We start from the raw sequence: 13,911 nt of genomic DNA on the forward strand, positions 1-13,911 counted from the left end.
ATGCTGCATTGCCTAGTCGATGTCCAACCTCCTTCAGGATTGTGCCTAACAGTCACACGCGCAAAAAGGGGGCACCAACAGAAGCGGCAGGTCCCACGCAGCAGAACCGACGTCCACCTACACTCCTTCTTTCCTTCGGCCATAAGATTATGGAACTCCCTGAGTGCCGACACCGCGGCAGCAACATCGCTACCTGCCTTCCAGTCAGCCATATAAGGCTGGCTGAAGGCGGACCGTAACTGAAACCTGTTATTTTTAAGCATTCTTAAATGAAGTTACATGTTATCCGTATATCAAGACGTTCTCCATTGCCCTCATGCGCGCGCTCCACCGTTCGTGGGTTTTTTCTTCAATTATGGAGTAATTACCGTGTTATTATGAATGTATGAATGAATTCTTTTTCAAATAAATCTTTTTGTTGGAGACTGACGACTCTTACATCACTGACGGCACTAAACATCTCCGAGTGCGCAGTAGTTGGCCACAAAATTTCGCTCTTAAACTAGCCCTGTAACTAAGGCTCAGTATAAATATGGTGAGCTTAACCGCATAATAATAATAATAGCGGTTCCAGCGTTTATTAGGCCGTAGGCCTATCGCCGATTCTTAACATCGCAGAACATTCACAGCTTGATGTGGTCTCGAACACGCAACTCACTGCTCAAATTCAACAGTGACGTTGCTGCCGGTAATGCAGAAAACTCTCATTTCGACACTAAGATGCACCCACCCATACGGCCGTACCCTACGAGTAGGGTACGAAGACCCGGATTCCGCCCGGCCTCCTCATCGATTCTGACCAGAAACTGTCGCACAAAGCTGGGATCGAACCCGTACCTTTCTGCTCCAATCCTGGTACTCTGAACTTTAACCACTGGTTAACCACTCATTGACTACTCTACTCAATAGCATGCTTGCGCCCGGGAATGAATATGAAAATGATGGCGGTATTGGTAAAACATCTAGTAAAATTTGTGAAACGTCAAATATTTATTGTTTACAAGGAGAAAACTCTAACAAGTCTATCGTAGTTACCAGACGCTTATATTTAATCGGGCCAGGCAGGAATTATCCAGTGCGACATCAAGAAAAAAACAATCAAGCCTCTTCAGAAAATAACGAGTGGTTAATGGCCAGAGAATTCATCGATTTTGCTTCAAAGAAGGTTGTAAACTTCTCCATTATTTGGACTGAATTAGAATAGCTACTACGACATTGAGAAGCCGTTTATACTGCGACCTGAGACAAGCTTTTAAACAAGCTTATTCTGTCATCTAATACTAGCTTGAACATTTGTGAACAAACCCGTAATGCAAGATTTTTCACCTAACCAAAGAAAATATTCAAAAGGTAAATCCCTAATGATTAATAATTTAAGTAAATCAAATTTTAAATGTGTACTCAATGTCCACTAGTCTGAAGAGAAATTAATAAACAGAAACGTGAACAAAACGTAATTCAAAGACAGGCAGACACGAACAATTTATTTCTGAGTACGGCGCTTCTTCGTCTGTTTGCCGGCGCGCGCACCAGCCTGCACCTCTTCAACAAGGGAGTCCATGAAGGGCGTGTGGTGCTTGCTGAACTCTGGGTGTGAAGGGTCCAAGTTTGCACGCCAGTTCTTGAAGATCCCAGAGAAACGCTCGTCCGTGACCGCGTCTTTCTGTACAGCATCAAACATACCAAATTAGCACAAGGCGCACTAACAACAGGTATTCTATTCTAAAGTGGCTCGAACACATGACGTTACAATGACGCAAAATAGGCACGATTTAACGCGTATATGTCGGTTTTTTATAATGAAAATTCGTAAATAAAATCTATTAATTATTATAACTACGACAAAAATATTAAATATACAATTACTAACGTTATTTTCGGTATTGCAATTGCAACTCATATTTACAACCGTTAGTTTGCGATTAAAGTTATTTCGACATCCATTATGAACAATGATCAAGATCAGCTTACGGCAGCAACAGGAGCAGCGTTGTGGTCTACGCTGGTCTGCTTGTCAATATCCTGCAGCACTACGCCCTGCTTAGCCAACCTCTTCTCTTTGATCTTAAGCTTGGAGAGCTTCCAGCGACTGAGCTTCTTCTTGCCGCCCGCGTCCTGCTTGGCTTGCTGCACCAGCTCCCTCATGTCCACACCTCGCGACACAGAGCCGTCGTCGTCGAGCATCAGCAACGCCATCTCTTTCTGCACGCAAACACATCGTTCATTTCAATAAAATTTATGCTAATTCAAGCAAATCAGTATTAGAACTTCAATAAAGTTCATTTTATATCGTTCATTGTTGTGGTTATCAACAAAAGGAAAAAATAGCAAGAAAGATCTGACAATTTTTCCCTAGTACTTTAATTTATGCCAGCTTTTGATACTAGTGAATGTTAAATCTTAGCAGAAATGTAGCAATGTATCAGATTTAATATGAACAGGGGAAATTAATAGAATGAAAAAGCAAATAAATAATAGAGAAGTCATTCGATAAATTAACATGAAAAAAACTCAATAGAACTATCAGGAAAAAATTATGAATGAATAAATAAAAAACATAAATGAAAAAGAAAGGGAAGTCAATTTATGCGTGAGTTTCTTTATCATTATGAACTTCAATTGATCTTTTCCTATGGAGACATTCTTACCTGAATCCAAATATAGTAGTTGTGTTATGAGTGAGAAACATGCCAGCAAGGATGCGTGCATATGATCGAAAGATTCGTGTAAACAAACTACAAAGATTAACCACTCACTTATCTTTCTTCCTTAGCTAGCTCCTCTTGCGCCATCTCAGCGTCCTGTTCGTCTCTATGCTCCTTCAAGAGCTTCAGCCTTTCTTTTCTCCGCAGTGCCAACTCCTCCCTGAAGAAGGGATCGTTCTTGAGGTCATCGGGCATATCTTCATCTTCTTTATCGATTATCAATTTCTTCCCAGTGATAGCTTCTTTCTTAGCTTTCTTCTTTTGCTTCTGTTTATCATCTCTCTTCTTAAGATACTTCTCGAACGGCGTCAAATAATCCGTTGATTTTGATTTCTTGTCAGCCTTTTCTTCGTCGCTTTCTTCGTCATTTCTCGAGATTTTTCTTACGATCGTCGAGGTCGTCGTCCCAGTCGAACTTTGTTTTGCTGTAGTTCGCTGATAAGAACTTGTCGGCGGTGGTGCGCGTATAGGTCGCAGGAATAGTTGAACATGAGGACTCGGGCGTCTGCAAAATCGAGAGAAAAGCAATGCTGAAATATTGTGCGAGCAATAATGAATTCGTCCTACAATACACCAATTAGTCAGTCGCAATTCAGTTTTATAATGACAGTTAAATCAATAATAGGGATAAGTAGAATATGTCTCAATATTTGATTCAATATACAAAATTGACCGCTGCCAAAGTGATGCAAGCCACAAAGCGATAACACTAAAAAATGTGGCTCAGTAGTACTCACTGCAGTGAGTGGCAGAGAGCGCATTTTCTCGTCGATGAAAACGTGATCGACGTTCATTTTCATTTATGAACGCATTTTCATTTATGGACTTCACGGTCGACGAAAACGTGAAGTCCACAAATGAAAATGCGCTAAAAAATGGTCCTGGTCAATTACATTGATGCAAAGCAAACCACGCTACCCTCACCTCATCGAAGACCATATGGTCAGGAATGTAGCGTAAGTCGATGATACCGCCATTCCTAAAACACGTCCCGTCAACAGTCTTGTATATGACGCGCGCCGTCTCCACAGAATTGCATTCGGCAACGGCGTAGTAATATTTTAAACGATTGAAACAAAATTTTCGCATAGCTTCATAATTTTTTTCATTGTGGTCTTCGTCATCTGAAAACAAGAAAAATTAGGCGATTCGTTAATTAGCCTTTAATAGTGATAACAATGTCATCAGATCAGATTGAAGCTTGCAAATCTAACATTTTCCCTTAACTAAGAATTAACTTACCTCAAAGTGCAATACCTACGCAGAAATCAAGAAAAATAATCAGTAAAAAACAGTGTTGCATATCGATTAGTACAGCGCACAATTGATATTTTAATTTTAACATAACATTTTGATATATATTGTAGGCATTAAACACAAACGGCGGTAAACTGAAATAAATAATTCAATAAAATGGAAAAAATTCTGAAGTTTGAACGTGTCATATATTTCAAATGATTGTTAGTTAATGCATATACAATTGAACTAATTCTAATTCAAGTTAAATACTTACACGCAGGAATAATTAGGACTAAAATATTCATGTAGACTGATTAAATAAGTCTCAAGACTCATGACACAAACTGAGATTAATCATCAAAAGTAACTAATATTTGACATGGCATTGAAAAACACTCAGCTAAACATCAAATATAAGGATTCTCAGCCATGTGTAAAGAATCTTTTCATTATAAGGTGCCTCCTTCTACTTCAACATTCGTACTAAGCACGGTAATGGCAGAAACTTAATTAAAAGCAATGACAACACAAGCAAATTAGACAACACAAGTCTAGTAGACGATAGAAGTTAAGTAGACGATACAAGCAATGACATTACAAGCCAATTAGACAATACAAGTGAAGCAGACGATACGATACAATGACATTATAAGCCAATTAGACAAACAAACTGCTATGTCCTCCACAGCNGGGCCTACACTTCAGAGCCGACATCACTATGTTATGTTATGTTATGAGATAAATTTGGTAATCAAGTTCATTACAAAAGCTTGCCACAACAAATGCAGCACTCATCATCTTTATAAAACATTGGATGGTGAATGTTACACCAGACATACTCACATGCATGATGCATTCTTCTTTAAAAATTCTAAAACGATGTAAAGAAGAATCTATTCATGTCATTTTTGGCAGAAGTTGCTAATAAAAAAAGGCTTTTTACTTGTTATCATAAACAACGAGCAAAAATGTATTTTTCTTACACTGAAAATAATTAGTGGTCAATAGTAAAATCTCAGTACAGTAGTAATTTTGGTACTGGCATTGTATACTTAACTTTGGAGCAAAGGAATTAAGAACAACTAAAATGTCCTGAGCATTGAAGCGATCCCACTCCAGGTTGCACACGGCCAGCCGCTTGGTCTCCTGAGAAGAAAAGCTGGTAACTAACATGGTATTCAAGAGGAAAGCTGATAATTAAAGGAACAAAAGAATAGAACTTTATGTCGTTTAAATATTGCAATTAGGACATTAGTTTATACATAATACAAAATTATCGACCTTATACAACCTAATCAAAACAAACTAAGCTAAAAAACCAACCAAATAGCTTAAAATAAGAGTAACCGTAATGGCTGCACAAATGGCATTTATTCATTAGCAAACCTCAACAGTATTTCCATCAACATCCCACTGAGCATCTTTGTCCAGCTGTCCCCAGTCATACTCCTCCTCCTCCTCTTCAGAAGATGACGAGTCCTCTTCTGAAGAAGGCTCCGAGTCACTGTAGGTGTTCACACCTCGCACTATGTCCATGTCAGGGTCAAGAATTTGCTCCATCATTCTCTTTTCTTTGTCTGTTAGCACCTTTTTCTTGGTCTTCACTTTTATATCTGCAAAATATAAAGAAATTGTTGAGGCCATACATGTTGAATTACTTGAATAGATTTAGCATATATTACTTTACATTTTAGCCTCTATTGAAATTACATAAGTGAAAATTTAAATTTATATCAAAATTCATCCAACTTGCAATGAGTATAAATTATGATACTTGAAGTAAAACTTACTTTCTTGCATTTGCTCTACCAATTGATCATTTTCATCTTTTTCAACATACTGCTCAACAGCATCATTATTAAAACCTTCATTGTCTGAGTCATCTTCTTCTGGGTCAGATGAGTCTTTCCTTTGGACATCACTGTCTGAAGAGGAATCATTATCATCACTTTTGCCTTCTCTTCTTCTTTTCTTTGAAGATGATAACAAATTTGAACTGGACTCCCTATCCAGCGTTCTATCAAGAACTGCATCCTTCCGGGCTCGTAACTGCTTGATGTTGAACTTCCTGCCACGAGGGTCAACAGTTTTGTGGAGTGCTGCATTCTGAAGAATTTTGCACTCAATTAGGGCTCACTATAAATTAAAATGAGTCATACATTATTCAAATAAAAATATTTCATGATGTACAAGGAAATAAAAAATCACATGCATCAGTGATTAATTTGACTTTAAATCTTGGATGTTGTAGTAATGTTGCAATGTTATTCATAATACATAATATTGTACAAACGTCACAAATATTAGTAGTTCATTCATACTGGAGACTTTCTTTAAATACTTTCTGTTGAGTCCAATGAACAATGAACCTTGCATAATTGTAAAAATATTGACAAACTAATCTATGTTATAACATATTTGAAGGATAATAATATAACACTAACCTGTTGTAGTGATTTAAAACGATTATCATCAGGTGATATAAAAGTCTTCTTTGCTTTTAGAGGCTTGAATCTGGGGTCAGAAGCCACATGGTGAAACCTGCTGTCCATGATGAGTAACTTGATGAAAGAGATCTTGCTTTAAGTAAAACAATCAATCTACATAAAATGAAAACTTTTCTGTGTTGATTCCAGACTTCTGTAAACTTGCAATAACCAGCCCACAGCCAATTCAAGTATTTTGGTTAATATCTGCCTGCAGGTCAAGGGCAATGAGAGATAAAGCACATAGTACACTGAGAAGGCATTTTCATCACACTACATTTTCCTGGCCAAAATCATGGTTTGAAGAGCAAATCTTAATTAGAATATTGCATCACCAAAATAAAGGAGCAAAAACGGAATGAACTGCATGTTCTATCACCCTAAGCTAGTCTGGAATGTTATGAACAAAAAAGATTGCATATATGACAACTACACGATTCTTCACATAAAGTCACATGAACAAATGGAGTAAGCTGGCTGAAGAGGGGGCAGCAAGGATTCACTTTAACAACAAAGGGCTCCTGCTGGACACCAGGCCCCTCCAGCATCCTCACAGTCCCCACCATCACATGAAAGACAGGACAGCTATAGGGTTGTGGGAAACACTGTTAAAATGATCAATTAAGAGGGTGGTTCCTGGAGAAGGAGAGATGACCTAGCTACTTCAGGGAGTATCCCACGAGTATGGGATAGGGATGCACATGGAGGGACAGAGGTTACCCTCAGTGCTTTTTTAGACATGAAGAACCAAATGCAACACCAAATCTATCAGCTGGAACTAATGCAACACCAAATGAAGAAACGTCTGTGCCAAGGATGCCTGGTAGAGAAATGTTGCTGCAGATAAGAGCACCAAGAAGAGAAGAATCTAGCATTCTACTGGCTAACACCAAGGGGTTTTTCTCACAAAGGGCGCATCACAAGATTAGCATGCCAATAGATAAGGCAAACAAGGGAGGGATCTTTGTGATTGAACTAACGGTGTTGCACATAAAAAAGACATACTTGATGCAGAATTTGCAATGGAAGGATTCCAACATTATCTTGCAGACCAAATGGAAAGGAAGAATAAGGAAGTACTAATTGTTTAAATTAGGAACTCTCTTGCAAGAAGCACGATGGAATTGAGATCGGAATCTGGAAACTGATGGCTTTGTTGAACACGTGCTACTCCACATAAATAGCTTCCACTGAATAGCTGTAGTCCAGAGGCCACCTGCATGCCCATTGGTATATTTCTATACAACCCTAAAGGAAATAGAGACCACGATGGCTGGACTGGGTGATCCAGCCCTAAGCCTGATAATTAGTGGAGATTTCAATCTCCCTTGCACCTGCTTTTCAAGCTTGAGCAGCTTGGAGGTTGATGACCAAAGTCAACAAGCCAAACTAGTGAAGTTTGCTAAAGCATTAAGCCAGCATTCCAGCCCTTGAAAATAAGACTACAAGACAATTACACTTGTCATCAACAGCAGACCTTGTCGTAGCAGCAACACGTCTATCTACCATCATGTCTACTGTCACCAACAGAGTGTTCCCAGTCTCTGCTGTCAGAACATGGAACAGTCTGGCATCTGCCAGCTTCTGTAACTTTGGCTCTTTTGTTGCAGGTGTTTTGCCAATGCCTAAAGATGGAACAGTCTGGTGTCTGCCAGCTCCTGTAATTTTGGCTCCTTTAATGCAGGTGTTGTGTTGATGTCTAAAGACAGAACTATTTCATAGATCCTTTGAATCTAGTGCTTAGTCATTTTATTCTTTCCCATCTCATGTATCTATTTATTTTTCTCTTGCTATTTATCTTATGTATGGCATGCCATCAAAGTTTGTTTGAACCAGATGCATAGTGGCAAAGTAGAATGTTTTTTTTACTCTCCTTCAAGTTCAATTTCAAGTCCTCTAAGTAGACCAGCAAAGTATGATGGTCCATTTATGGATACAAGCATCGTCATAGTTCATACATAAAATATTGGTTTAAATCTTGAGTAAATGAGAAAATTAAACATGAACTGATTAAAAAAAGTCCCTCGTTTGCCAATATGATGTTGAGTATGACCAGACACCACAATAACACGCTTTGTATTAATTATTACATATTATTATTATTCTACACACTTTGTAGAATAATAATTACAAAAATGGAGTGATTTTTACATGGAATTCTTACTTTCGACTAGCCAAGGGTGCAGGAAGCGAGTGAATATTGAAAGATCTTTGGCATTGCATCAGCAGCAAAATTTTTGCCTTCAGTAGGTCTTGCCAACACATTTGGATTGAAATTATTGCATTTTAGAAATTACTTTGAGATAATTGCAATTACTGCAAATCTGGAAGACCGCAAGCGCACACAGTATGATTTTCGGTATGTTGAATGGATCAGGATGCAGTGAAGCTTGTCCTTAAATCCACTAATTTTTAATGGAAATTGTGCAACAACATTAAATAAAAATTATAAAATAGATAATTTAATCACTTCCAACATTTTGTGAGGCCAAGAATGACAGACAATTCTGCAAACTGATGTTTGGAGGGCTGATGCACATCAACTAACCTTCATCAAATGCGGCTTGAGAGAGTCTTTACACCTAGACATTCACCTGACCAGAGAAGGATGTGCACTGAATCACTGAACGCAAAGCCACAACTAGCCCTGTGGACAAGACATGCAGCACTTGCTTGCTCAAGCTGTGAAGGCTTTAGAATCAGTTCAACCCATTAATGACGAGAATTATTTACTGAATTTTTTTTTGTTCCTTATGAGAATATCATTTGTGATGGTAATAAACAAAAAATATGTTCATATATTTATTTTTCGTTGTATGTGAAAAATTATAGCTTGGTTCCACATGGAACCGCTCGGCATTAACATAACGTTTCTTCAAACAACACTTTTTCCAAAGGTAAATCAAGCAAGGTTATTCGTAATGGATAATACGTATTCATAATGGACAATACTGATGATAAATCAATAATGGCAGAATACAATTTTATTTTTAGCATATAATGCTTCCATTCATTCAAAATGAAAAGGAAGGTTTCCCATTTTACGAATGTTTGTGGGTGCGTTGTCAACATTGTTCACGAAGCACTGCATTTGCAGTGCTTCTGATGTCTCTTTGCTGGCCAATGTTGTTGATTGTTGTATTGCACTTCATCAAGGATCGAAGTAGAAGGGTGCACTTATAGGCCCTGATTGTTTTACTTAGGGTCTCCTGCATTATTGCATTTCCTAACTGATCATTTTGAAAATTTATTGCACTAGCCATTCTTTTTTATCAAATGTTTTTTGAGAAGCCAAATGAAACCAGAATAGATATCACATATAATATGTTGGATTGGGACCAATTGTATCATGTTTATGGGACCAATCCATGTTCCAGCCCATGAATAAGTTTCTTTTTCTATTAGATCCACCGATTGGCTTCAATTGCAGAAAAATATCATATGATTTATCTGCTGCCCAAAGTTTATAACTAAATCTCATGGGCTAGCCACGTATATGTCGTAGTATATGACCGCAGTTGACTTTCTTCTCTGTCGAAAGTAATTGTTTTCACATTTGGTGATAATTACTGTTGCTGCAATGACTATTCTCGATAAGCAAGCAGAATTGCTAGTGGCTGCGTCATCTGAGTTATCTGAATCTCAGTATGTTTCGTTTGTTGCTGCTTCTGTGAAAGGTTCAGTAGCAAATATTTGATCTTTGTGTTATTCTTCTCTCGAAATCTCAATTATTTCATGTGATGATCTGCCAAAATACAATTAGAAAAAAGTGACTCGGGATGAACAATCTTATACCTAGTGTTCAACGTACCTACTTCTAAATATTTCAACTTTTGGGATATATATTCCTAACAGCTCTAAAGATAATAGTTCACTAATAAATAACAGAAAAACTGTTGATCTAAGATCTAAATAAATAATTTCTAAGTACAAACAAGTTTTTGAAATACAATGCGTAACTATATCACAAAAAAATCTACTGGGAAAGTGAGATGACCGGAATGCTTACACTACTGCCGAGCGGTTCCATTTGGAACCAGACAAAATATTTCATGATCTAAAAGACTTTAGAAACATTATATCACGTAATACCATATACAGAATTGAAAGTACTCTCTTTATTGATTAAATTCTGCATCTAACTTATAAATAATATATTCTTAGAATGAACTACTTACCTTTCTCTGCAATGATGTCAAGCCCTTCTGTCTGACCCCCGGTACTTACAATATTTTAATGTTAACTGAGCAGGGAGTAGTCGGCGCAGCAGAACCAAACGTTGCCAGAACACATCCACGGTCCAAGACGTGTATCAAACCTACGCATCCACTAGTATATTGATTTGTCCATACAATTTTATTATGAATCCATTTTTTTCCGCTGGTTCCAAATGGAACCGCTCGGCATTAATGGTTAATTCCAAAGTAGTCTAAAATAAAAAGACAAACTGCTTCTCTAAATGACATATAAATAACATTGTTTCTCACTCAAAAAACCAATGGTAAAATTATCTAACAGAAAATTTCTTACCCTTTATGGTAAGCTAAGAATTTTGGTACTTATCTTAACTGTTGCCTGACAATTTCCTGAAAACCTTAAAATTTTTAGATGAAAATTGTTCCTTCTCATTCACCACTAGATGGCAGAGGCCTGAGCAAGCTCATTTTTCAATTTCTTGCTGCATGGAGCTTCTGCATGACTGCATAACGCAAACAGCTTTCAAAAATGTTGTTCAGAATTTTATTTATGGATTAATATGAACAATATATACATTTATTCAGCACAGAACAATGAGAATGTACTGTGAAACAGGGTAAAAAGGGATGGGCGGTAAAAAGTGTATCATCATGTTAAGGATTTTTGTTTCTTGAATTATATTACTTGTTGCTATAAGCCTAAGGTGGCCTTCTTAAGTTATTCTGTTTGAGCTTATATTTCTTTGCAGGTGAACCATTTTTGTTCACTGGTCAGACAAAACATCTTAACAAATAACAAGTGTTTCCTGAACTTAGGGTAAACGCGGTATATTCCGACATCGTAGGTAATTCCGTCACCTCTCCAGCTTTTCCTTTATATTAAGCTTTGTTTTAGTTCCATGCGTTCATTGATGGTTGAAATGGTGACGTCATACATTTGCGTGTTGAAATACTGCAAAAACACTAGATCTTTGCAGCACTACGCCCTGCTTAGCCAACCTCTTCTCTTTGATCTTAAGCTTGGAGAGCTTCCAGCGACTGAGCTTCTTCTTGCCGCCCGCGTCCTGCTTGGCCTGCTGCACCAGCTCCCTCATGTCCACACCTCGCGACACCGAGCCGTCGTCGTCGAGCATCAGCAACGCCATCTCTTTCTGCGCGCAAACACGTCGTTCACTTCAATAAAAATTTATGTGAATTCAAGCAAATTAGTCTTAGAACTTTAAAGTTCATTTTATATCGTTCATTGTTGTTGTTATCAACAAAAGGAAAAAATAGCAAGAAAGAAAAATAGCAAAGAAAGACAATTTTTCCCTAGTACTTTAATTTATGCCCACTTTTGATAATAGTGAATGTTAAATCTTAGCAGAAATGTAGCAATGTATCAGATTTAATATGAACAGGGGAAATTAATAGAATGAAAAAGCAAATAAATAATAAAGAAGTCATTCGATAAATTAACATGAAAAAAACTCAATAGAACTATCAGGATAAAAAATTATGAATGAATAAATAAAAAACATAAATGAAACAGAAAGGGAAGTCAATTTAAGCGTGAGTTTCTTTATCATTATGAACTTTAATTAATCTTTTCCTATGGAGACATTCTTACCTGAATCCAAATATAGTAGTTGTGTTATGAGTGAGATACATGCCGGCAAGGATGCGTGTATATAATCGAAAGATTTATGTAAACAAACTATATAGATTAATCACTCACTTCTCTTTCTTCCTTAGCTAGCTCCTCTTGCGCCATCTCAGCGTCCTGTTCGTCTCTATGCTCCTTCATGAGCTTCAACCTTTCTTTTCTCCGCAGTGCCAACTCTTCCCTGAAGAAGGGGTCGTTTTTGAGGTCATCGGGGATATCTTCATCTTCTTTATCGATTATCAATTTCTTCCCAGTGATAGCTTCTTTCTTAGCTTTCTTCTTTTGCTTCTGTTTATCATCTCTCTTCTTAAGATACTTCTCGAACGGCGTCAAATTATCCGTTGATTTTGATTTTTTGTCAGCCTTCTCTTCATCGCTTTCTTCGTCACTGCTAAACTCGACCTCCATCTCCATGTGTGTATCGTCTTTTGAATCCATGGCATCGGCCGCTTCATCGCCCAACGCCTTCTGCAGCAACTGCCGCTCTGCTTCCTTGACGGGGTCGTAGGTGTGCAGGTTAGCCATCAGTTCTCTGTAGAGCTCCACGCGCTTGCTTCGGTCTTCGCTCCTGACGCTTTCAAACTCTGATGTGAACTCCATCACGTCGCTGTCTTCATTGCCTTCTAGTTCATCCTCATCGTCACTTTCAAACGCAAGAATTTCCTGCAGAAAACATGTTTAAAAAGAATTTGATGAAAATGTTAATAACCATCTTTATCAGCAGAAGCAGCGGCAAATAAGGAGATTAAAAGGGATCAGACATCAGATTCACAACGAAGTTGAAAGTCTAATATTAAAAATAACTGTAAAAATCTCCTAGAATAAATGATAAATACAAATTCAAATTTGTTGGGTCAATACTTGGACACTTCTAAAAATGATTCAAGACTTACATTGAGAGCGGCATCATCTTTAACTTGGTCAGCATCAGCGAATTTCTCGAGATTTTTCTTACGATCGTCGAGGTCGTCATCCCAATCGAACTTTGTTTTGCTGTAGTTCGCTGATAAGAACTTGTCGGCGGTGGTGCGCGTATAGGTCGCAGGAATAGTTGAACATGAGGACTCGGGCGTCTGCAAAATCGAGAGAAAAGCAATGGTGAAATATTGTGCGAGCAATAATGAATTCGTCTTCAAATACACCAACTAGTCGCAATTCAGTTTTGCAATGACAGTTAAATCAATAATAGGGATGAGTAGAATATGTCTCAGTATTTGATTGAATTTTCAAAATTGACAGCTGCCAAAGTGATGCAAGCCCCAAAGCTATAACACTAAAAAATGTAGCTCAGTAGTACTCACTGCAGTGAGTGGCAGAGAGCGCATTTTCTCGTCGACGAAAACTGATCGACGTTCATTTTCATTTATGAACGCATTTTCATTTATGGACTTCACGATGGATGAAAAAGTTAAGTCCACAAATGAAAATGCGCTAAAAAATGGTCCTGGTCAATTATATTGATGCAGAGCAAACCTCGCTGTCCTCACCTCATCGAAGACCATATGGTCAGGAATGTAGCGTAAATCGATGATACCGCCATTCCTGAAACACGTCCCGTCAACAGTCTTGTATATGACGCGCGCCGTCTCCACAGAATTGCATTCGGCAACGGCGTAGTAATATTTTAAACGATTGAAACA

General features: G+C 37.9%; 2 protein-coding genes across 2 annotated transcripts; both read right to left on the minus strand.

The window, feature by feature from the left end:
* Positions 1–1,470: 1,470 nt before the first annotated feature.
* On the minus strand, positions 1,471–6,920 carry LOC108666977 (ESF1 homolog). The gene is given in 10 exon segments (XM_018153955.2): positions 1,471–1,663; positions 1,972–2,202; positions 2,760–3,074; positions 3,076–3,210; positions 3,630–3,829; positions 4,405–4,427; positions 4,888–5,090; positions 5,331–5,557; positions 5,735–6,050; positions 6,389–6,920. Coding segments are annotated over 10 exon segments (1,938 nt in total). The 5' UTR covers positions 6,497–6,920; the 3' UTR covers positions 1,471–1,483.
* Positions 6,618–13,905, minus strand: LOC108666972 (pre-rRNA-processing protein ESF1). Its single transcript, XM_047880814.1, has 5 exons — positions 13,759–13,905; positions 13,165–13,344; positions 12,344–12,934; positions 11,580–11,777; positions 6,618–6,641 (listed from the first exon to the last, which is right to left on the minus strand). Exons 1-5 carry the CDS (start codon positions 13,771–13,773, stop codon positions 6,618–6,620), a joined length of 1,008 nt encoding a protein of 335 aa, XP_047736770.1. The 5' UTR covers positions 13,774–13,905.
* Between the last annotated feature and the right edge of the window lie 6 nt (positions 13,906–13,911).

This window comes from Hyalella azteca, unplaced genomic scaffold (genome assembly GCF_000764305.2).
Source record: "Hyalella azteca isolate HAZT.00-mixed unplaced genomic scaffold, Hazt_2.0.2 contig6394, whole genome shotgun sequence".
Classification (NCBI taxonomy): Eukaryota; Metazoa; Arthropoda; class Malacostraca; order Amphipoda; family Hyalellidae; genus Hyalella; species Hyalella azteca.

Excerpts from the sequence above, each read along its gene's own strand:
- LOC108666972 (XM_047880814.1), bottom strand. Across the intron at positions 12,935-13,164 it reads AAGATGATGCCGCTCTCAAT|GAAATTCTTGCGTTTGAAAG; the intron begins GTAAGTCTTGAA and ends TGTTTTCTGCAG. Across the intron at positions 11,778-12,343 it reads TAGCTAAGGAAGAAAGAGAA|AAAGAGATGGCGTTGCTGAT; the intron begins GTGAGTGATTAA and ends GTTTGCGCGCAG.